Source organism: Emydura macquarii, unplaced genomic scaffold (assembly GCF_026122565.2).
Source record: "Emydura macquarii macquarii isolate MOO-44397 ecotype Brisbane River unplaced genomic scaffold, CSIRO-AGI_Emac_v2 contig_480, whole genome shotgun sequence".
NCBI classification, from domain to species: domain Eukaryota; kingdom Metazoa; phylum Chordata; order Testudines; family Chelidae; genus Emydura; species Emydura macquarii.
Genome location: NW_027130617.1, coordinates 12,322,372 through 12,347,948, shown reverse-complemented (window position 1 = coordinate 12,347,948; position 25,577 = coordinate 12,322,372). Strand labels below are relative to the sequence as shown.

The following is a 25,577-nucleotide window of genomic DNA, read 5'->3' as shown; positions in this document are numbered from 1 at the left end:
TCAGTGGATTTGCATTGGTGTGGAATCAGTTTAAGCGGCCAATCTGAAGTCTTTTTCATGGATGTCAACAGGCTTTGGATCAGGCCCTAAATGAGATTGGAATCAGACCATGGTATCCAGAGCTGGTCTTGTGTTTTGGGAGGAGGGGTGGGGAAGGCTATTTGGGGAACAGCAAATAGAGGTTTCCTCTTAAATAGAACAAGGAGGGGACCTGAGATATGCCCCACACAGATCTGAGAGAGAATAAGAGACATAGGGTTTCCCAGGAGGCTCAAGTTATTCGCAAAACAGCTCTCATTCAACATGAAGCAGCTTGTCCTTCACACTATGCAATACATTAATAGATTCCCCACGACCATGGGAACCTCTGTGGTTCCAGTTACAGCAAGATGGTGTACACCTACCTTGATAACAGATTAGTTACTTCAAACAAGGATAGCAAATTCCTTAGGAATTTGACCAAATTAACTTCTTTGAGAATCTCCTGGCTCTCCAATAAGCCAATATTATTGTGAAGAAACTGGAAGCAGCCTTGAAGTCTTCGATGTTTTATTTAGCAAGTCATTTTTTATAACAGAATTAATTGACACTAATTTTTAACTTTTTGTTTGTGCTGCTAATTCTTCCAGAATCTGCAGTTTTCTCCTGAAGTTGCCTTAACATCTCTACATACATTTCCTGAGCAGTTCAACTTGATCAGGAATAACTTTATTACCTTGCTAAACCACATTCAAGATCTTCAGACTTGAATATGCAGAGATAAAATCATCATCTTCTTTAATCCTCAGAGAACAACTCACCCTGCCCCACCCACATAGAGGAAAAGACCCTGCTCCAGGCCCCGGGGTTTTGCATTTACAACGAGCACGTCATTCCCCCCCACAGTTTTTGCCATACCAATCTTCTGTTGGTTTCTTCAGCTTGGAGCCATATCAAAAGAGAGAAAAATACTGTCATTAAACAGAACAATTCACAGAGATATAAGGGGAGAAGTATGATCTAAAGAGGAAGTTCACCTTTTTGATCTGCACTGTTGATCTCTTATCTGTATTGCAGATCTCTATTGCATAACCTGCAGATGGATGGAACGCCCATCAATGTTAATAGAATTTCCACATGTTGAACAAGTGATGAATGTGCAAAAAAGATTTGCTCTCAGGACAGAGAAGACTTTTGCCCTATGTCAGAAATTATTATGGGTTCATAGAGCACATATTTCAAGCATCCTACCAGAAGCCACTTGTTCTCTTGACTTGAGCACTTCTCCTCATTGTAACCCAGATACTCAAGGGAAAACTCAAAAAAGAAACAGTTGCGTCACAGTGTGGCTCTATGTTTCCTTGAAGGTTTCAGGATCACAAAGCTTTGCAGAATATTTCAGTCATTAAAATGTAATAAATCTGGTGACATTTTTAAGTTTTTTTTTTTAAACTCTACTGTGGAGTTCAGTGTCCCGAAACTTTTTGTGAGATAGAGGATTGTAAATCCCAGGGTCCAGGCCAAATCCTAACTAAGGCAATTACATTCTGCCCATTTAAAATTCCCCCAGCAGTTTCAATTGGATATGGTAATCTTCACTTCCTGCATAAAACTGCTGTGTAGTATTGCTGTGCATTAATCAGCATTTGCACATTTTCACCCTGGGGTGGCTTCATTTCACTGATGGCTGAAGTGATCATAGTGTATCATTTCTGTATCACATTTATGTTGGTAAAGTACTATGGGATCCTTTGGCGATGAAAGATGCTATATCCAGGTAAAATTGTTCTCATAATCCTCTGCTATGATCTACTTCAGTGGGAAGATAAAAACAGTATTTAATGTAAAATGTAATTACAACCCCCACCCAGGGTGAATGTTATTGTGTAATTTTATAACTCTATACCTGGATGAGTGTTGGCACACACACACCCACCACACCCACAAGTGCACACATTCTATTGTGACTAATTACATAATAATTAGTATTGTTAATATTCAGAGGCAGATTTAAATCAGTTGCGCAAGTCTTTTTATTTCACTGCAAAGTAAAAATAAAAGATAGCAAAACAAATATATAGTGAACACTAACGCTCAGATAAGTTACAGAATGTATCTTTCATCAGATTACATGTAATAGAGCAGTCTCTATGTATATATTTTTGAACACACTCTCTTCATTACTGCTACAGTCAGGCAACACCTACTTTGTAAAAAAGTTTTGTTATTATGAATGCTAAACAATCAGGAAGCGCTATTCCTAATTCTTTGGTCTGCCTAGTTCTGAATTACAGTCACCTATCATGACCTATTGGAGATCACTTTTTACAGTCTATCCAGGGAAAGGAATACTATAACCCTTACACTGGTGCTATCAGGTCCCAGTCAGTGCTTAATTAGTGATGAAAGAGGTGCTGGGGCTCAAGCAATTTTTTTTACTTTCATAAGTGACATGGCAAGCCCAGAGGTGCTGGGGCTGAGCCCTGGAAAGGCCTGGCACAAATTTAGCACTGGTCCCACTTAGTTAGGTTTCCTGGAGTCTCAGTTGTCCTAGGACCTTATGACAGGAAGGATGGGAAAGACTGTTCTCACATGGAGGCCTGTTCTCCTTGGCATCTGCCTTTTTCTGGAGTCTCCTTTGAAGTGGGTAGAATGACAAGACTCATCTCTTTTATTAAAGAGCCAGGTTTTAAATGTTATCATTTTACTCCTATTCTTCCTTCACCTAAATATTGCCATGGTAATCAGCAATCTTCCCTCTGCCAGGCAGTTGGCAGTAGATTTTCAGCCAAAGTGTTCCTCTGTTGTGGACAAAATGGGGACACTCGGAATAAGCAGGAAGTTCAAATAGGTGGGAGAATGGTTCAGCTTGTCTCTATATTGCATGCAGGGTAACAAGGATAAGCTCAGCAAAATACTAAAAACCATATCCCAAAATAACAGCAATGAGGTCACCATAGTGCTGGTCTTAACTAGTTTCAGAAGAAGCAGAAGAATCACTTAAGGGGGTGCCAGTTTCATAACTCTCCATCCTACCCTGCAACGACATGGATCTGTCCCTGCTATTTGTGCTACTCAAGGCATCTCATTCACTTTAATGTGGCTCCTGCTGTCTCACATTCTCTCTCTTCCTAGCTGTCACCCCTAGCCCAATGTTTTGGCTGCCAAGAAATTAGTGAGCGACAGGGGCACCATGTGCAACCACAATGGTTCACACGTGCTTGGGACTAGCCTGGTGTCACCACGTGCTATGTACTCCAACAACTTCGACATCGCACCAAGGATTGATGTTTCCTTCAGATACTAGTTGCTTGCAAAATGTTTTTTCAAAACTTCAAGATGTTTTTGATATGTGTGTATATCAAAAAGTGGACACAAGGCTGCTCGCACCAATGCTGAGGAAATATGGTGTGTCTTAGGATTTAATATTTATGGTGAATGCACTATATACATTCCCTAAAGCAGTGATCTGAACATGTTTTGGAATGATGAGCCCTTTGAAGTGCAAGTCAGATTGCACTGGGTTAGCTCTCAGTCCGCTGTTGTTTATCATATTGATGGTCTGTGTCGGCAGGAAGAACCCAATGCAAAGAGGTGAAAAAGCTGCTATAGGCAGATGATATAGCAATGTGGCCATCCTCTAAAAAAGGCCTAGAGGAAAAAGTAAACCACTGGTATGATCAGCTACGCAGGCATCGGATGAAAATGAACATGACTAAGGTCACTTGAGTCAGTAGAGGTGCCACATGGAAATTGGATATAGAGATTAATGGAGCATGACTAACCCAGACTGACCCAGTTCAAGTATCTTGGTGACTGAGTTATGGAAGACAGCAAGCTTGAATGTGAGCTACAGTCCAGACTGAAGAGTGCTGGAAGAGTGTGGAATAACATCTTAGATGTTGCGTATAGTAAGTTTATACCACTGACACTGAGATTCCAACTGTCTAGAACAATGATGTATCACGCAATGCTGTATGGTGCAGAAGCCTGGGTAGAGTAGTAAAGATACAGCAGGTTCAAAGATGCTTGAGATGGGCAGTCTTTGCACAGTAAAGAGTTACACAAAGGGAGAGATTTCAAAATGAAAGCATATGGGTGGAAGTCAATGTCCATGATGTGGTGGACAAAATCCAGGAAGTCCGACTTCACTGGTTTGGACACATACATAGGATGAATAAAGAGGATTTGAGGAAGACTGCATGGTAGGAAAGAGACTCTGAGGGCAACTGAGAAAGCGATGGATGGATTGCATCAAAGAAGATAGAAAGCATGTGGACCTTAGTGTTGCCATGGACAGACGAAGATGGTGGATGCTTGCATGACAATTCGAACCCAGATGATAAGATGAGGGGAAGAAAAAGAAAAAGTAATTGTCAAAACCCCCCTAAAAATAAAGAGAATATCCCCCAAGCCTTGGTAATCTTATGTCATTTGTCCAATCAGAAATAGCTGAGCTCATTTAAATATATTTTTATTTAAAATTTAAAAAAAAAATGCATGTGGCCAAACATGAGGGCCACGTAGCTTCCTGCTGTGATTTCAAACGTCTGAGAGTTTAAAACACTGAAAAGCGGGGTTTATAATGGAAATGCTGACAGACTATTAACTATAGCAGCACTGCTCTAATAAATGGAATGGCCTGTCATAATCTCTAGTTCATAAATATGCAAATAAAAGGCAGAAGATTTGCTCCAAAGGATGTCTCTATAATTTTAACTGATCTTTACTGATACTAAATGAGCTTGTTGCTTTTTGCTTTTGTGTATTAAATATAAAGTACAAGGAGTCCTGCCTGTCTACCAACAAGGCCTACTCCTGCTTCCATTGAATTCACTGGCAAAATTGCCATTGTCTTCAATGGAAGCAGGATCTGGCCTAAAAGATATAGTTCAAACTGAGAAGCATTAGCTTAACTCTTGCCTGTGTGTGTTTTAATTCTGTTCACATTTGTGTTCGTTATGATTGCATTAATTCTCGTTTAAATTAAGCACCTATTTTCACCATGTGTCAAAGAGCCTGACATGCCAAAATTCACTCACTCATTTGATAATAAACAGGCCATCAACACAATGATATAAAAATTGAATTTTATCCAGTTTCCTGCTTTGGACCAAATGGAGGTAAATCCAGTGATTTAATATTTAATAACCTAAATGTAATTTGTTTTGTGTCTTTCATCACGCAGTAAAGAATTGGATGAGAGCAGTTTTGCAGATTGGCCCCCTAATTATTTTAAGCTATTCATCCTGGTATCTGTCCCATTGATACTCAGCCAAACTGCCAGCAGGGGAGAGATCTGTCCAAACCAGGAGCTAAATGAGTCACTGAGAGTCAATCTGTTTTTTCCCTTGCTGTTGGGGTTTCCTTGGGTCCTGGCCTCACTCTGCTCCAGTCACACACATAGCTTCAGGCTGAAGCCTTCTTTGGCTTTGACTGCCTCCTGTTTCCCCATCTCTTCTCTGCTCATCACAGCTGTTGATGGGTTCTGACCGGCTGGCCACAGAAGACCAACGCCTCGATCACATTGTTCTATAGTTCTCGCTCTGACAGAAAATGAAGACATCTTGGCCTTGTTGTATTTGCTGCTGCAGTAATACAATAGGTATCTAGAGGGAAAGCAAACCACATGTACAAAATTTGTTATTTGGGTTAGATACTAATATATCGGTCTTAAATTCTGGGAACAATATTTGTACTTTTTCCAAAGAACTCAGTTAAGTTCCATAGAAACTGAATATTAATATGATTTTTTGCAGCATGGAAAGCAAATATGAAATACAGAAAAATACACTTGAGAAATATTAGCTGCTCAGTATTAAAATATCTGACAATGCTGTGAATATAATTTCTAAACTGGAACATTAGGTCCTAACTGTATTCACTAAGAGGCAAATTCCTTGATCCCTCCCTTTTAGGGTCAGGATTCAATTACACAAAAATATGCAGCCGACTTAAGGACTGCATGTAAGATTAAGATAACTGGTATTTCATGGTAAATAATTAAATTAGCTGACACAGTTTTATCCTGAACTTTGCCATTAAGACTGACATTTTTATGCAATGTACATTGTAGTCTGCTGGTAATCTAAACTGGTGTATGTCTTTCTTCTTTCAAGAGCTTTAAATAGCAAAGAACTGTTCTTTTTTACCCTTATTTTCAAAAGTATGGAAAATATATCTACACTGTAACAAGATAAACTGTCTCTGACTGGTGTGTACTTGGCTAACTACAGAACTTGGTTCTTCTCATCCACCACATAAACAGCCTGAAAAAAACAGCAAAGATGTTCAGAACACACAGACTCAGATCTGCTGCATGTACTGGAATGAGGACATTTGTACAGCTCTTAATGGGATGAGAACATGTCCTCTTCACAGCAAGTCAAAATAGAAGAAGTGGCAAAAGTCTCTTCTCACCAGTATGACTATTCCTTTTACACAGCTGTAAGGAACTCTATATTTTATTCTTCTGTGTATTAATACCAGTGTTCAGGCTCTCTCTTCCTTGCTGGCAGGGAGCTATAGGAATGACCCCCTAAGAAAATATAACAACAATGTAGGATCATGGCAACTGCCATTCTGGATCAAAACAGTGGGCCATCTAGTCCTATATCCTGTCTGTGTTAATAGCCAATACCACATAACCATAACAACAACAATTACCTGTAGGGCACATTTCATTCCCAATCCCCAGGCAGTCAGGCCCAGATCCTCCCACTGGAAGTTAGGCGCCTCAGTACTTTGAAGGAGCTGGGCCTTAATGGTTGGCTTATGCCCTCTAGCTTGAGGCTTTATGAAATGTTCATACATGTATCATAGTTTGCCTTCTCCTGTGAACTGACACGGTGATAAAAATCTCTGCTCACTGACCCTCCAATATGAAGAGGGAATAAATGTTTCTGTAGGACAGTATGCTCAGCTGTTTTGAGTCAGATCCTCTTCTGGAATACGTGGTCGAAACTCCATTGAAGCCAATAGAGCTTTGTTCATTTATTCCAGCAGAGAATTTGGCCCCTTATGTTTAATGCAGGATGTTCAGAGGTTTGTTTATGACAGGAATTCCATGGCAATGTTGCTGGATTCCTTGTCAGGCATAAATCATTGAGTAAGACTAAGGACCCATTTTTTACATCTTAGTTTTTATATTAGATCTAATTCAGAACATAAAACACTGGTTTTACAATGCACAGGAGGAAAAATATAGCTTTATATAGATACAGGAACACCAATTTTAGGAAAGGATAACTTTTAATCAAAAGAAATTTACATGAAAACAGTTTCATTGTTTGAGAACTTATACAAATGCAGAGCAATGGGACTCAGTCTGATTACCAGAAAATCAAACCATATGACCACCTGACAAATTGTGTTACTCAACATTTCTCAACTCTCACATATAGTAATTTCTCAACTTTTAAATACTGTGCAGATGATACAGCAACTTTTACTTTTCTTTCTAAATTTCAAACCTTGAAAAACTTTCATAACAAAGTTTATATGAATCATCTAGCATTTCCTATTCCAACTTATTACACTGATCATTCATTATTAACTATTAAAATGAAGATAACTATCATCAATTTTGACATAACTTAAAGTGTTATAAAGGATATACAAAGAACTTATTCACTGGAGTAACTTTTAGGTGACATATGAGGATACATCCACACTTTTCTTTATTGTCAAATGAGATACATCACTCTATTATCAACATTATTGTTATATTTTCTTTTACTCCATGGCACTAGTAATTTGGGTTTTCTCTGATAACCAGCACAAAAGCATTCAAACCACTTTATAGTATATAGGCCACCCAGAGTAACTCCATTGATTTTGGTGATCAAAATCTTACCTAAGACACTATGAAGATTTATAGCTAAGCACTTACATGTGTATGTCCTTATCTTGATGTAAATACATATGGGAAGAGAATGATAGATGTGTGGGCCTTAACTGATATGGGAGTGGTATTGCTGGAGGCATCACAAAAATTGGTGTTCTTTATTATTTATATGATAATGTAGGTAGTTTAGGTATACACACCTCTTAAAAATATACGGAGACAGTTACTCTCCCCAAAAAACTAACTATCTAAATCAGACATTGCACAGAGAGTAACAACGATAGATAATAGTGCAAACCGTTAGAAAGGAGAAGGAGCAAGATGATTAAAACAAATAAAGATTATGGATGAATTTTACTCCCTGTCACACTGCTGTACATCCAGAATGCTGCCATGGAAGTCAATGGAACTAGTCTAACTTTAAATCAGTCAAATGGAGATCAGAATTTGACTCGGTTTGATTTGTTTCCTACATTTGCTTCTATATATCTTGACAAGTCCATATTTTTAAATTCACTTTTTAAACATTTTTAAATTTCACAAGCTGGACATAGATTTGGACACGAAGGCTTGATTCTGCACCACTGGGAGACTGGCTAGTGACTGCAATGGGCGATCGATCCACCCTCTATAATGCTAATTATCCTTTTTGGGTAGGGACACAGTCCCTTTTTATGGGGACAAAACCAAACTTTTTCTCATGCTGTTGACCAAAAAAGATCTCACATCACAATGAGTTCAGCAGAGTTAAAAGTTGCTTCTTTATTTGTCCACCCAAATATTCCCATTCATAAAATGTAAATGTGGAGAAGATACATATTGCCAAATCTAAACAAAGGGTCACCTTCTGATAACCATATAACTTACAAGTGAACGTTCCACAGAAGAGTTTATATGATCGCTTGTTCTACAATACAGGAAAACTGTTGGCAGGATAATTGACAGTATTCTCTCTTTCAGTTTCCTCTCCCTGGAGTTGTAGAGAGTGGGCTTTAAATGTTTTAATAGCTGTAGCAGAGGGTGAGATCCTGTAAAAAGAATAAAAGAGGAAGCTCTAGAAGCAGATAGGAAGATGGTGGAAACAAAGGAAACTGGCAGCAAATGGGGAGTCATAAGGAATAGAGACTTGGAACATTACCAGAGAAACAGTGAGCTGAGAAAGTGTAATAGCAAAACTAATACTGCGTACATATACAGTGCCGGCTATCTGAGGGTCTCCAAGTACTTTAAGTAAGGAATTAAGGCTCAAGAAATGCTCTTGATTATTATCCCCATTTTACAATGAGGGAAATGGGCACAAAAGGTGAAATGACCTGTCCAGTTCAGACAATGAGTCAGCAGCAGACCAGGGAAGAGAACCAAGCACTTCTGATGTTTAGTTCTATATTCGAACCAGTGGATGCACTAATTCAGAACTGGTGTGGGAGATGTACCCATTTACACGCAGGTTTGGATTTAGCCCATTCCCTCCAGCCCTTTTGGCTGAGGTCCATTTGGCCAAAGGATCTGAAACATAGATTACATGAAGTTTTGTAAAGCAATTACTGAATTTTTAAAATCCCCTTAATTGCATTCTAAATAGATTTCCATAAAAATCAAAGTACTTTTTCCTTTTTCTGAGAACTTTGTTTATTCCATAAAACATTACAACATTTTGAAGAGCTCCAGAAAATTTTAAGACCGAAACCCTTTTGATCTAAAAATCCAGGATTGAAGAATCAGCAGGGAATTCGAGAAGAATTATGTCCTCCAAAAGTAGTAAACATATGGAATAATTTGAGTTTAAGAGAGTTAGACATTTTTATAGAATGAAAGGAGGAACTGAAAGATACAATGACTAAGCAAGGCACTGGGTCTGATTTTCTGTTCCAAGTAGCTCATTCCTTATAGATTTTTATGGCTCTCCTAGCCCCAATATTAAACACTTGACCTTTTAGTCAAATACTATTTTAGATTATTAGACTGGATGATTAGTTACTAAATATACTGTATGCAGTAAATAGGAAACTGTGCAGTACAGTGCTTCAATCTCAGTTCTTTCAGATATTGCTCTCTTGGTATTTAAAGTTAGTACATCAAATCCCCTTATATTAGCATTACTTAACCAATTTGGTGCCCAGAAGCTGCACAAGGTTTTCATATGGGGCATGTAGATTTCTCATGGGGTACTATTCTGAATGCCCCAAATCAATAGTTTTAAGGAAATACCACCAATACCGTGCTGCAAATTATAAATAGGTGCTAGGATGCAGGAAAACAATGTTATTTGCTGCACTACTTTGACACTAAATGCATTCACGTCTTAGAATTCTGTAAATTTAAAAAAACAGCTGACTTAAAAGTATATGGCTATATTCTGGATGACTGGGATGCTGAGCTTGCAAATATACGCAACAACTTTGGAAAGATGAAAAAAACAAACCTTTTTCTTGCAGCTTATATTGGTTTTAATAGCAACAGAACAAAACATCAACATAGAATCATACATCACCCTGAGAGGAAAGGCTGCATAAAGAATTAAAAACAGCCCTATTAGCAATCACTATGGAGCATGTTTAGAAGAGGACCCCATGGAGTCCACATGACATATTTATAGTGTACAAATCCAGCACTAACGTAGCAAGACATTTTAAAATTTTGGGAACTGGTTCCCCACTACTAACAAATGTCATAATTAGTTTATTTTTAACAGATATTGGACCTGATTTTGATCTCCGTGCTGAAGTGTTACATTGGTGTAACTCCATTAACTTCAATGGATTGCATTTGATTTACACTGTTATGAGAGTTGAATCAGGTCCATTAGCTTTAATATAGTATGTAAAACTGGTTACTCTAAGTCTTAACACAGATTATCCCTTATTTATTACAGGATAGTTATTGCCAGTCCAAATACCACTTCCAGGCTTCCTGCTGGTGGCTCTACTCATGTGAGTACCCCACTGAAGTGAATGAGCTGCAGGATCGGGCCCAAAATTTGCAGTGCTAGAATTGATATCTTCCTTGTTAATTATCCACCAGGGAGATGGATGCAGCCTATATGCAAACCAAATAACATTACTCTTCCTCCTGCAGGAGTTTTAATTTATTAGCAATTAAAACTGATGTAGGAGAAATACGAGAAACCACTTAGAAGTCCAGCCCTCCAAAATCATGCAGTGACAGAATGGTTTGTGAACAGCCAATCTTAGCTAAGAGCCCTATAACGTTTATGTAACTCCTGCACTGTCTTGTTTTTAATAAAAGTTACCAATGCTGGGATTATTCCAGGGTAATTAAATCATGGTTGTTTAGTGAACAATTACTTCCAAAGTAAACTGTTCAAACCTGCTGTGCTCCAATTGTTGCCAAATCCAGTTCCTACTCATTCCCTTCTTCCCAGTTGCTATTAGTGGTGGCTTGCTCTAAATTCTGGTACACATACCTGGTGGTACTGTTATTAAGTGTAAGGAAATGAGATTTAAGACAGTTTTTAGCCCTGAATTCAGTGAGTGGTTTGATGCGGCTTGGCACAACCTTCCATAACTGGGATTTGACTGTGGACATTGTGAATCAGATTATCTGATGCCATAACTCCACTGAAGTCAGAGGAGTCACACCAGCAGAAAATTTGTCCTCATGTCCCCTAGGCACGTCTCTGCTGCCCAAACTGGAACTTATAGAGCATACAGTATATTTCCAACAACAGCGAACATAGGTCTAGGAATATTTTAGTACAGGGCTAGGAGTCAGGAGACCTGATTTGTGTCTTTGACATAACGTATGACCTTGCACAAGCTATTTAAGCTCTCTGCTTCAGCCACCCCATCTGTGAAGTGGGATACAGAATGCTTATTCAGCTTTGTAAACCACTTTGGGCTAGATCATCAACTGGTGTCAATCCAGCATAGCTAAGTATCTGCAACTTTGAGTTCTATGGATAATAGTTAAATTAATCTAATGTATTGTTGATGTACTTATTTTTTATTTTTAAAAACCAAGACCCCATAGGTCTATATCTATACCATGACAGGTAAACATGGGGAAAGGTTCAGATCTCGTGTAAGCAGGTGCAACTCACATGAAAGCTCACAGAAAAATTCAGTGATGACTTAAGTGATGGCATAGACCATGTGCAAGCTGCTCAAAAATAATGGTGAAGCAGCAGAGCCTGTGCTAATTTGGCATTCAGTGAGGGTGCAAACTAAGTGTCAGTTATATGCTAAGGGGACATGAAGCAGGAAAAGCAGAGTGTCTCTTATATGCTAAGGGGACATGAAGCAGGAAAAGCAGCTAACAAGAAAACGTAAGATAAAACAGAGATACATTAATTTATTAAAGCTTTACTAGTTACTGTTATTACTACCTCACCCACCCAGCCCATCTGCCCCTTCAGGGCCAGTTCCTCCGAGGTACACTGGTGTAACTGACAGCAAGTTTGGACCTGACGGCAGTTGTACCCACTTACATCAAGTATGAATTTGGCTCATGAGGTGTAACCACTGTTATGCCACAGCTTGATCATGGCCCGCTGTTTTTGTCATGTTAAGAAGGCTCACTTTTTTGATAAAAGGGACAAGATTTCTGACGTCAGTGACACTATGCAATTCCAGAATAATTCCACTGATGTCCATAGAGTTCTTCTGGGATCACACCAGCATGTACAAGAGTAGACTCTAGATCAAATACCTCAAATCTACAGTGAAGTTTGATCTTGAAACACCAACTTCTGTCTTCATTGACAACTGCTGTGACTGATGATGGAAAACTCGCTTTCCGTAAGAATGTGGTTTGGAAAGGGAGAGGTATATTCAAGGCAGTTTCACACAGATGATTGAATTTGTCACCATTCCCCCCTCATACTCCATATCAACAATTCTGTTATCCGTGACTCAAAGCAGAATTCTGAAATTGCATGTGATTTGCACAAAGTTCCATTAGCTTTACAGAAGTAAATATAGCCGGCACAGCCTGTGAAGTTATAAATATCTACTGCTAAAGGGTCATAATAAAAGTAATATCTCACACTTATTTTGCACTTTACACTTTTCAAAACACTGAATGAACATTGACCATGCCTGACAGGTACGTATGTATTATTTATATTTTGTAAAGGGAAAAACAGATCCTCACGGCCACATCTGACATGGAGTTACATCAAGGATGAATTTGACTTGGAGAGATTAAAGCCACATTTCTGAGGTCAAAGAAGGAGTCAGTAGCAGAGCTGGAAACTGACACTCAAGCCCATGCTTAGTCAACTAGCCCTGACAGAAACCAGTCATAATTAATCATATGTGGATTCATGACTGGCATTTAAATGCAGCTATTGGCGAATGATCTCTGGAAAATTACTGGGCCCAAACGGAAGTCCATTCTCTTCAGTGAAATCAGAGAACAATGGAATTTTGATGACTGGATTTAACAGTAGACCGGTGATCCCAATTCTCCAGTGTAAATCCAGAGCAATTCTATTTCTTCCTTTCGCTTTCTTTCTGATCTCTACTGGGCTCCTCACTGTAGCAGTTGGTACTTTATGACACTATATAATCCCCATAAGTAGCCTAACCATAAACTCTCTTGCTTGAAGTCAAGGGAGCTACTCTGGATTTACAATTTATACTGGTGTAATTGATATCAGAATCTAGTCCCCATTTTCAGGATGCTAATTCCACATTGCCATCTCACACTGTGGGCTTTTCTACTATAAGGAGTAATTTATCAAATGTAATATATGTATGTAACCTTTTTTTGCCAGCTGGACTCATGGATAAATTTGCCTCCTCCTGTTTATGTGCATAAATGGATAACAGTTTAGGTTAATGCCTGAGGAGTATCCCTCAGGAAAGATATCTTACTTAGGTATGGAACAAATGCATACTAAAATCTGATAGAAAATCATTGTAGCCTTCTGCCAAAAGATATGTTTTAGCAATAGCCCTGTTTTGCTATGGTTCACCATGTTTTCCATTACATCTAGCACAAAGGATAATGCAGGCTACATTTTCTTATGAATCAGGCAGCTAGTCTAGAATCATAGTGGCTCAGCTTTCTCAACTAGGCTCTTCAAGTCTGCATTTTAACCAGGCATATCCCAGGCACCATCTGTCCATCTGTGCAAATGTCAGCACAGTCACTCCACTGCAGTCAGGATGTCTTGAGAAAACAGTTAGTCACACTGAAAAATCTAATCTACTTGATCACAAAGTTCTAGTGATAATTATAATATTTCTATAGCTCCAGAAAAACTAGAACATATGCAGATAATGACACAAATGACACTTATGAAGTGCCAGTATGCTATAAATATAAGTGTTCAGTTATTGGCAATAGAACTATGTATTATATTTTGAAAGTAGATAAATAAATAAGAATTTCAGTTTTTACAAAGTTACAAAACCAAAAACTTCATATGCATTAACCCACTGATATTTCTAACCCATTTGCACCAGTTCAGCTATTCATTTCCAGCTGCATGTTTTCATTACAATCTACTGTACATCAGATATAAGGTTTTAATTCTGTTATATGAAAACAAGGGGGACTTTACTACTTTGCTACATCAGAACCCAACATCACTTTATATATGTCATCTACCGTTAGCAGAATTCAAGTCTCTCCAGGAATGGTACATTAGTTTTACATGCATCCCAGTCATCCTGGAGTAAGTGCTATATGAAGTTTCATTTTAGAGAATGCAGAAGCAGTTCCAATGTACTATAAAAACTCACAAATGCTGACGATAAAAAATACCACCAAACAACCAAAAAATCCCCACAACAAACAAACCACGTTAGGCCTGTTTCTGATTTCATGGTGATTGGTTTTACACTGTTGCAATTGACTTGACTTCATTATGGTTATTCCCAGATTATACCGGAATGAGATCAGAAGAAGAGCTTTTGGATTCATCTATTAATAGGCATATGTTTCCTCTACAGATTTCTCTTTATTTCTCTAGGTTTCACATAATCACATGCAAAAATCAAAGTACATAAAATTTTTTGTCTTGAGCATTTGATGCAAGAGAACATAAAGTCAAAGAATATTGCCACGATTCTGGGATGGCCTCTCAAAGAGCTTGGTAAGAAGCTCAAAGCTGGAGGAGCTAAATATCCTAATTTCACTGCCAGCCTCCTGCAAACATGGGGTATTCTGACCCTTTCTCAAGAAACCACCTCTTGAAACTAATGTCCTCACCAACAACTGCCTGGTCCCTAACCTCTCTTTTCTGTGAGAGATCACTGAGATGGCAGTGGGAAGACAACTTCAATAGCACCGGTCATCCTCCATTTCTATGGACGCCAATAAGGTTTCAGACCAGGACAGAGCATTGAAATGATATTAGCCTTGGGCATTGATAATCCCTGCATGGAAATGGAGGAAAGTCAGATGTCCTTGCTAATACTGTTGTATATTACAGTGGCCTTCAATGCTGTTGACCATGTGGTGCTCTTGACATGACAAAGAGAGGAAAAAATTGCTTTAAAGTGGTTCTGCTTATTTCTGTCACGAAGATCCCAGAGGCCGGTAATAGCTGAGTGGTTATCCTACCCAAGGACTCTCAAGTTTTGCCTACACCGGCTCACAGTTCAGACTACAGTGGTGTGAGTAGCCATGCGCACCAAAATACTGTGCTCCTCTGTGTGGAGGTTGCAGGTGCAAACACAAAGATTCCTAGTTTGCATTACTGTAATCCTCTTCAACCAGGACTATATTAATGTGATCTAGGAATCTAGTTCACACCCACAGCAGATGCACAGGGAGATTACAGCGCATCTCTTGGTGCACACTGCTACTCACACTCCTGTAGTCTGAACTGTGGGGCAGTGTAGACATCCCTCAGTCGTGCAGCACCACAGTGCTGGCACCCCTCTTGTTCAAAACCTATCTGAAACTACTGCAGGATATTGATATGGGCGACAGTGTCATCAGTATCCGATGACACCAAACTCTTTTGGAACCAGACACTACAGCTTCCTTTGTGTTTGGCAGAGATAAGGCATAGATGAAAGCCAGTTGGCCCAGGCCCTTTCTAGATAACATGAAGGTGATGCTGACTGGCAAGAGAAACTGACAAAATCTGTGACTGCTTTCGAAGCTGAGGGCAATTCCCATTGTCAAAGTGGGTCACAGCCTAGGGCTCTAAGTTCTACTCATCTCTGCTCATGGAGTCCCAAATAGCAAAGTGGCCCCAAATGCCTTTTTTCACCATCTTCAGCTGGCCAAGGAATTATGCCCTTTGCCTTCATCACACTCATTGACATCTTCATTACCTCTTTGCTAGATGACTGCAACATGCTTTACCTGAGAGCACTGATGACGGCCTCTTAGAAGGCTCAGCCAGTGCAGTGTAAGGCTGTCTGTTTTCTGAGCAGCTAGACTTAACAAGAGCAAAGTACATCTCTGCTCCACACTTTGCACTAGTTGCCAGAAATATGTCTAAGTATGTCTACACTCAATGCTGGCCCCATTCAGATAAAGTGCATAAGATCAACCTCCTTGTCCTGGCCTTGGGCTAAGTGTTGGCTCTGTTACCACAGCATTCCACCTATTGAGAAGGTTTTCCCACCTGGGCCCCATAAAGACAGGATGCTGTGGGGAACCGTAAGGTTTTTGACAAATAATAGGAAGACTCAAGGTCAGGGTGGTCTAAGAACAAGGAAGGCCAAAAACAAAAACCACATAGGTCAGTTCTTAAGGTATCTGCTGAGGACACAGGCAACATTTGTGAGGATTGTACAGCCTTAAATTACCACAGCAAGAGCGCTACTTCCCTCCAAAAGAATGAAATTTAGGATTCTGTAATTTATTAAATCCATCTTCTCACATGTGCAAATAAATAAAATCTCCATTACAACCCCCTGAGGAGCACAAAAGGCAGCCAGCTGAAGCAAGAGAAATGCCCAGGTTTCGTGCAGGAACGAAGAGTACTAATACTCAGAGTGCTAAGAAAGATGAAGCAAATACTTCAGAAAAAAATCTGATAATGCTGGTGTTCCAGTTAGAGTGCCCAGGGAGAGAACTAATGTGTTCCCTAGTCATTGCTGAGGCATTTTTCATGACTATAGTCAGTGCTTTAATTTGCGCTAGGGCTTGCCTGGGCTGAATCCTGGCACCTCTTGGCTTGGCAGTTCAATGCCCTGGCACTTCTGGGCTTGTCATGTCAGTTATGAAAGTAAAAATATTGGTTGAGCCCCAGTACCTAACTGCTTGAGCCCTGGCACCTTTTCATTACAAATTAAGCAGTATAATGCCATTCATGAAATAATGACCCAGTTCCGCAGTAGGAACAGCAAAGATGTTACGGCTTTCTGATTGATTGCGAATATTGTGGGCCCTTCGTGTTCGTGCCTTGGGATCACAAACCTGTACAATGAAGTTCTTATCACTTAGCATATAACAATATTGTCATGGGGGGCCCTGCATGTCGAGCGGGCCACCCCTATTGGCCCAGTGCAGGGTTGGTATATCCCGTCACACAACCATCGGGACTCCCTGTTGGATTAGGCAATTGCGATAAGGGGGACTCAGGGCCCCTGGCAGGATGTAGTAAATCCTATGCTTCCCAAACCTCTTGGCTGAGGCAAATAATTGCAGTTGAGGCTTTGACTCTCTGGGCAGGGTAGAGCCAACAAATAGTGTGCAGCCCCAGGGGCAGGACAGAGCAAATGCTCAGTCTCCTACGCCTCCTGGCTAGGGCAGAATAACATTTGGGGATGGCTTTGATTCTCTGGGCAGGGAAGAACAAACAATCAGTCTGTAGCCCTTGGGCGAGACAGAACAAGCACTCAATTTTGGTCTCAGACCCTCTGGGCAGGGCAGAGCAGAGCAGAGCAGTCAGTCGGTAGCCCCTGGGCAGGACAGAGTAAAGCGAACACTCATTTTATGGCCTCTCAGCCTCCTGGCTGGGGCAAGCAATAGGAGTTGGGGGGGGGTTCTCTCCCTCTGGGCAGCAATCATTCTATGGCTGGAGCCCCTAGTAGTCATGCCTAGTGGCAAGTACAGTGGGGGGGTGGAGGGGTTGGTATAAGGGAACCCAGGGCCAACCTACTCCACCACGTTCCAACCCTGTGCCCTATGAAGCCAGAAAATTCCCAGTTAACGGTTCAAGTGTCAGCTTCTAATACATTCCCTGGGTCACTTCCTACCACACAGCTCATATCAGGCATCTTCTTGGCCAGCAGTGGCTTGGCATCCCAGTTATTTTCCTTGATCAGCTGGTCATCAGCAGTGTAGTTCAGGTTCACAGTTCTCCCTGCTTGGAAAATCACGGGCACCTCTGCAGGAGCCTGCAACCCTTCCTTCTCCTCAGCCAACCCAGACTGAGCTGGACTGCCTCCTTTTATCCCTTCCACCTGGAGCATGTGCAGCAGGGGTAAGGGGGCGTGGTCACCTGGGCCCACAGTGATTGGTCAGGCCCCAGTGGCCCAGTGCAGGGTTTGTACACCCCGTCACAAATACATTTAGTATAAACAACACCCTGAAAGAACCACCCACAGACTATTAATGACACATTTGTATTGTTTTTGAGAATTTTAGAGAAATATGTGAACACCTGCCCTATAGCTCCTGTAGTAACCACCAGTTAAAAAGACATGACAAGCCATTCACATTTGAGGGGAAAAGCACTATGGCTGGGTAAAATGGACAGCTATGTAGCGCTGCAGTTATTTCCTATGCTTCTTTTATGATGAACCGAGTACCTGAACTTGCTGGAAGCTGAACACCCTACAGTTATATTACACCTCTCAGGAAAAGACCTTAATGGGTTTATCGGGACCGAAGTTTGCATATGGGACATGGCCTTCTAAGATGAAAGGAGTTTCTTTTATTTTTTGTTTGACATGCTCCTACTTAAACACTCAATCCCCAAATCTCTGTTGTCTAATCGGGGACATTGTAAAATCTTCAACTGGAAAACAGTGGAAAATCTATGTAAGTCAGAAGCGTGAGGAATACATCTCAGATGATGCAGATATGATTGTCGCTTTATGACAAGACAGGCAACACTGCAAATTCACTTTTGTATACTAAATACAATAAAAATGTCAGTATTTACACATAACCTTCAAGGCTCTTACTTATAGCTCTTTAGTATTCAGGGCAGACAACATTTTCTTTAGTGCATTACTAACAGCTTGGAAATTTAGTTAGAGGACGCAACCCAAATGTTCCTCCAAATGTTGTTTCCAAATGGTCATCTTGAAAAATTTTGAAACCTTTATATGAAGATATAAGAGCCCTCATAAACTGCAGGGAACTTATCTGAAGATTAAAACCACTAATGATAAAGATATTACTGTTAGTCATATTTTAATTTGTTGATAACTAAATCACTAAAGGCTTTTTACAAGCTTCTTGAAACTTAACTATTGTGTACTGCACATTCAACCCCTCTTTGTACATTGACACAAACAAATAAAAGTGATCATAACAGTTGAAATGTAGTTAGATACACAATTGAGAACATCTGTATTGTAAGCAGAAATAAATTAGAAATACTGAAGTGTTTTGTAGCGGTGAAACTGAGGAATAAAAAAATAACCTACAGCACCTGGATTAAGCAGTTATAAATAATGCATAAAGGAAAAATCTCATTACCCCCTGTGTAAACTCCCCCACAATGAAATATATTTTATGAATGTTGCATCACAGTAATAAATGCAGCATTTGTTTTTCCCATAAACTTTCCCTTTCTTGACTATAAGATAGTTTGGATTCAGAAATAATGACCAACAACTGCGTTGTCTGCATGATTAGGTTCCTTCACCAAGCAGCTTTGAAGTGACCTTTAGTTTTTGGGCTAGAAAATAGAGCTGTGTAAATAATGGATTTTTGGTTTACAATTCCAAAAAATTGTGGGGGGGAAATGTTTTGGGTCAAGCTGAAAAAAATTTTTTTTGGAAATTTTCAGCAAATGAAAAAGTCAAAAAAAGATGTTTTGGTCCAACTAAGCATCTTAAAATGTTTTTAATTTTTAAAAACAAAAGTAAATTTTAAGTACATTTCAAAACTAGAAGACATTTTGAACCAAAAAAATCAAAACATTTCATTTTGAAAATGTTAAAACAAAACATTTTGACTCGTTTGGATTTTTTTTTAACACTAACAATTCAGTGATATCCACACAAACTCATAAAATATTTCGGTGTCACTGAATCTGCATTTTTTGCTGAAAAATGTTTTGGCCAAAATATATTGCCTAGCTCTACCTACTAGAGAGCAGATATTTACACATATTTATCAAGACTCATCTTCTTGACAACAATGATTTTACAAGTACTGTATTGTAGTTTCAACAAAACAAAAATAAATCGCAAGTGAACAAAAATCCAAAAGCACCACTGGATGTGTTTAGAACCCGAGTCTTGAATATTATAATTGCCCAATATCATGGAAGATTTTATGAGATTATAGTAGATAAGGAATATATGGGGATATAGAAAGTTTCACCTAAGCATAAAGCCAAGTCTCATAGCACAATGATCTGCACTGTGAGATATACAGCTCCTAGTTTCATTAATAAGAACCAGTGCCAAAGAAGCAGGTGGGAAACTTCATTTTAAAGTTCCTGGGTTTCTTTTTTTCCAATTTTTATTGAGTAAAAGCCCTGGGTCTAAGTCTTCTCTCATGTTGATTTGACACCATGGTGGCTCAGTTGAAGCTACTTTGGATTTATGCAGTGTAAATGATTGCAGAATCTGTTCCATTGATTGGAATGGAGTTACTCCTGATTTCTGACAGTGTGATATGAGAATCAGATTCTTCGTAATCTAGCCTGAATGATCATTGGCGCTCTTTAGCAATTTCTTTAGCAATGTCCACAAATTCACTGGCACACAATCATTACTCTATCCATAGAGCAGTATGGCAAAAACCTGTGCTCGTGTGGGTGTGGGAGGTTAAAAAGGAAGTCAGAATCTAGAATCAAATTACAACCTATCAGATTACAAATGAAAAGGCTAGAACTTCCCATCAATGGATAGATATAAAATGTCACAAACATAAAAACATTATAAAGTCAGGTTTGAATCTGGAGTGCTTTTTCCTTCCATGATTAATGATGGGTCTCAAATAGGATGGGAAAAGGAAAGCAAAGTTCTCCTGGAACTAGCTTAAAAATGCCACAACTAAGAAAAAAAATATTGTAACATCAATTTAAAAAAAAAACAACCCTCTACTAAAATGTAAAGGTCAGGAAAGATTTGGGTGTTTTTAAATGCTGTCTTGAAGAAATTTTATAAAGGTTAATATGTCATGTAGTTTCAGAGTTACAGGCATTGGAGGGGGGTCTGTGAGTGCCAGCTACACCTCAGGCCACTCGGTGACTGTGAGACACAATGACAGTGGACAGCAGGAGGCTGGCAGATCAGAGACTATCACTGTGCCACTGGGGAAAACCATGTATTACTCCCCAAACAATACAGAGCTGTGTGAATATTTCAGCAACCAAGTTCTAGGCAGTGTGAGTATGTATACAATACAAAAATAGGCCTGAAACAAGATCACCAGGGTCTAATTTAAATTTCCCAGTGCAAGGAAATGCAGAGTACAGGCTCCTTTTCATCCTTAACTCAATCTGCTCTGCCTTGCAAGTGCAGTACTTATGCACCCAGAGTCATCCCTGGTGTAAGCCTATTGAAGTCAATGGCGTTGCATCTGGGAAGAATTTGACCTCAAATTTTTGAGATCCCTCATAATAAAGGGCTGGATGTAGGTAAGAAAGGCAACCTTAACTCTGTGTCCTCTTGCTTTTACAGGAGTGGAGTCAGAGAATTAACATCGCATGGGACTGGTGGGTGGGTGTTGTGGGTATCCCTTTGCCCAGTTCGGACGATGAGGCCCTCACTCTTGAGGGCCTTCACTAATTCCTGTCCCTTTGTGTTCAAACTCACTGTTATCACTTCTAAGGTTTTGCACAAGTGTGGCCTTGTCTACATCTCATTTCTCATCTCCTATGGCGCCCCACTCTAGGTCCTACCCAATCATCAAGCATTGCAGAGTCCTCTGGGCTTGATCCCAGAGCCCAATGAAGTATTTATCTCTCCTTCCCACTCTTTCCTTTGTGCCTTTTCGTGTGCTGCTCTGATCCTGGAATCCCATTCTTCTTCCTCTTCACCCTCCTCTTTCAAATCTTTCCTCAAAACCCACTACATTTATTTGCTTCATTTATTTTGCTTTCTATTTATGATCTCCACACCTGGGATCTCCAGGTTAGAAACAGTCGTGGGCAAAAGGTGGTGGATATTTTTGGCAAACAATTTGGTGAACAAGATGCCTAAGTTTGGTTCAAAGAGTCGGTGAACCCATCCTTAGTTTTGTTCCCAAGTGTTCATATGGACGGAATTCTGGTTGTGTGAATATTCATAAAAAAATGAATAATACAAACAATCCAAAAATAGTCCCAGGGCAAATGAATTTGTTTTATGGTTAAACAAGTTTCATTTCTGGATGAAAGAGGAAAGAACAGCTGACTGCTGGTGCCCAATCAAATGTTACACAGAGGCCAGACAAATAATGGAAAACAAAACAAAACAAAAAGCTTACAAAAACACTATTAATTATTAATTGCTTGACTGCTCTAGTTATAGGATTAATTCAGAGTATAATGTGACTCATATTATCTTTAACTTTCCTCCTTCTTTTTCCTACCTCTCCCTTTGTCTGTTTACCCCATTTCCTATGTTCATCTGTTGTACATTGCAAGCTCTCTATGGCAGATAAGATGGGCCAGATCCCCTGTCCTCTGTCTGGTGGCTTTTGCACAGTTCAGGCAGTGTAAGGCAGCTGCTTTAATGGGGGCATAAATCTGGTGTAGCTGGCTCAATGTCACTTGCTCCTAGTACCTGCCCCTGGTGCAGGGGCACACTGGGACATAGGAGGCATATCTGCAGCACCTTGAATTACAGTAATCACCAGCCAGCAGAATGACCTCTAAATTATGCTGGGACCCTAGCCAGCCCCAGCACTGGGAGAGCAGAAAGGTGTCTTAGAGCTACTTCTCCCCCACTTCCCACTCAAGTCTTGCTCTAAGCAGAGCTCGGCTTGACCTGTGACATTTTCACTCTCCATAGAGTATCTTATAAAGTTATAGTGCTGTATAAATATTCATTAAAATAATAAATAACGTACCACCAAATCTTCAGAGAGTGTCAAGTTAAATTTTCCTTAGTTTTTGTAATCCTCAAATACTCTAAAGGTTTTTTTATGAAAGTCTAATAAATACAATTATTTCTCTGAAGCCTCTGCCACAGGTAGTAAAATAAGATGTTAGCCCAATTTTTGCAACAGCCCAGATGCAAATAGCTATAACTATTTTTATAGAACATAAAAGTAGCTTTATCATTCTTAGAGAAAACAGAAACATTGCCCGGCTGAAATGATCTCTCACTTAGCAAACACAACAGTTTTCCTTTGTAAGATGTATAATGTATATAGCTGGGTGGTAAAAGCCTCACGCTGGAGATCGGGAATCTTGATATGGATTGTATGCACATGCGAGCCTCCTCATAACCTCTCCTACCTCTATTATCCTCAGCCTCGGAGCACTTAGTGCACTAGCAGAGTTTAGAGGCCCTAGTGTCATTTTTATTGTCTCCATCTCTCCAGTAGGAAAGGGTATTTTATATAGTATTTGAACACCACCCTTGTTTCTCTCTCTCTCTCTCTCTCTCACACACACAGACACATACACCCACTCCCTCAAACAAACCCCATCTTATACTCTAGTTGTAATGTTAAAATGATGCTGAAACACAATATTGAGGCAGATTTTTCTATCTAAAACTGGCTGGATTTTCACCTAACAGCTGCACTCTAGATTTTAATTAAATAATACCAGTTGCGTCTTATTTAACTAAGCCAGCACATCTTCCTTATGTTCTGGTATTGTATTAATTTCATTTTATTTTTTTTCCAACCTACAGGTTTGCATATAGATCTTTACCTCTCTGTTGCTAAAAACAATGTCCACACAACACTAAGTTTGCAGAGTCAGGGGTATATTTTTAACCAGGCTAATCCCAGGCCCGCCCTTTGGCAGTTGCAAATTGTGCCAACAAAATGTGTGCCTGCAAAATGAACAGTGGGCATGAGTCTGAGCACCTAACCCTCTAGTTATCTTGCTTGCATCTGTCCAGAGGTACAAACCTGCAGATGCAAACTGAAGGGCACCTTTCTAAAAGTATACTCCTGGAAATCACAAAGGGCAAGAAATGCCAAAGTGAAGATTCTAGCACCATGTTTAGCTCTTATAAATTGCACCTCCTGTATATTTTAATGATACACATTTGTATACAAACATCAGGAGTAATGAATTTAACACTGCAATTAACCAGAAAAATAGCAATAGGAAACACTACTTATGTGCTACTCAGCTGAGTTAACTAACCTTGCTTTTGGCATCCTAACTTTGGCATTTCGCGATTTTTTCCCAGCAACTAAATCACTTATTTGCATTTAATTTCCTTGTTATTTTTTTTTTTAAAAGAAACGATTGCTGCTGGTTAATTTTTTTTTTTTTTTTTTTTTTTTAAGCATTTTAATGGTCTCAAATAATCCTTAAAGTTCACACCTTTGTTGGTGATATTATTTGACTGGAAATTTTTTTTGGAAGATTGGAGGAACAGGGTAGTGATACGTTCATGTACACTGTGACAGCTGCATCTTTGCAAAGGAAAAAAAGGAAGTTTGGAATTTGCAAAATATCCTAGAAAGAAGCAATCCTAGAGGAGAGATCTTAATGTCATGTGATGTAATAAGCGTTGATTAAAGGTCTAATCCAAATGAAAGATAATGGAAGATGGAGCAAGCTCTTTCTCTGCACCTACAATTGTCCCCTGTCCCTGTAACATGATATATAAAAAAGATTTTTGTTGAAAAAAAGATTTTGCCTACTTTGTTGTTACCTTGGAACTTTGGTCCTGGCTGTCCTAAAAGCTACTGGTGATTTGGAAAACAAATGAAATTATGACATCACAAGGCAGTGAAAGCTGAGCATTTGAGAAGGGAAAGGATTTTTATTTGGACTTTGTGGTTATTGCTTTTGGTCATACTTACTTCATTCCAATACCCAACTGACAACTGGAAGAAAGGATGTCTTTGTTAAGGACTCAGCACTGCCTATCATTCAGTTGGAATAAGAATTAATAATACACATTCTCTGAGACCCACATGAAGTCTTCCAGGGAAACCAAGGAAGACCAGACTTGACAGCTTCTGTTCTCTGCGTGTGTTTTTCCAATGCCAGACAGGAGCAGAGCATACCTGCACACACAACTTTGAAAAATATCTGTCATACTCATTGTGAACACAGGTTGTAAGTAAAATGGCTAACCCTTATTTGACATGTTGTGTCGTGTTATATGCAAATGTTTTTTTAAATAAATCTGTGAAAAATGTAAGCAGAGTCTGCAGGGATTTCTGTCTAAATCCTGTGGAGATTATGCCATTTTGTTCTTTATCGAAAACAGAATTCTACAAATGCCAGAACAGCGCAAACCAAGGAGAGCAGTAAGAGAGAAAGTAGATCAGGTTAATTTCACTTAAAGGAATAGGGCAAGGTCTTGAGGACAGAAAGAGAGAGCATGAATCAGAAGCAGGAAAGCAAATGAGCCTATAGGGAAAGCAAAGAAAAACACAAAGAAGAGCCAGTTTCCTAGGATTCAAAGAGTCATTTAAAAAAATACACAGTTTGATCCTGCACTCTTTACTCTGCCAAAATGCTACTGATTTCAGTGGGAATTGTACCAGAGTAGAGAATGCAGGATTG

The 25,577-nt window shown here is 39.5% G+C and overlaps 1 protein-coding gene across 4 annotated transcripts in view; it reads right to left on the bottom strand.

Annotated features, from left to right (window-relative positions):
* Positions 1-2,002: 2,002 nt before the first annotated feature.
* The window catches only part of LOC137146894 (uncharacterized), a 221,707-nt gene continuing 198,132 nt past the window's right edge, over positions 2,003-25,577 (bottom strand). For 3 of the 4 annotated variants that reach the window (XM_067538522.1, XM_067538521.1, XM_067538519.1), the window contains one exon: positions 2,003-5,588. In XM_067538522.1, the coding sequence (XP_067394623.1) occupies positions 5,375-5,588 (214 nt within the window). In that variant the 3' untranslated portion in view covers positions 2,003-5,374. Of the gene's footprint in view, positions 5,589-8,692; positions 8,854-25,577 lie in introns of all 4 variants that reach the window. The other variant, XM_067538520.1, reaches the window with a different exon arrangement.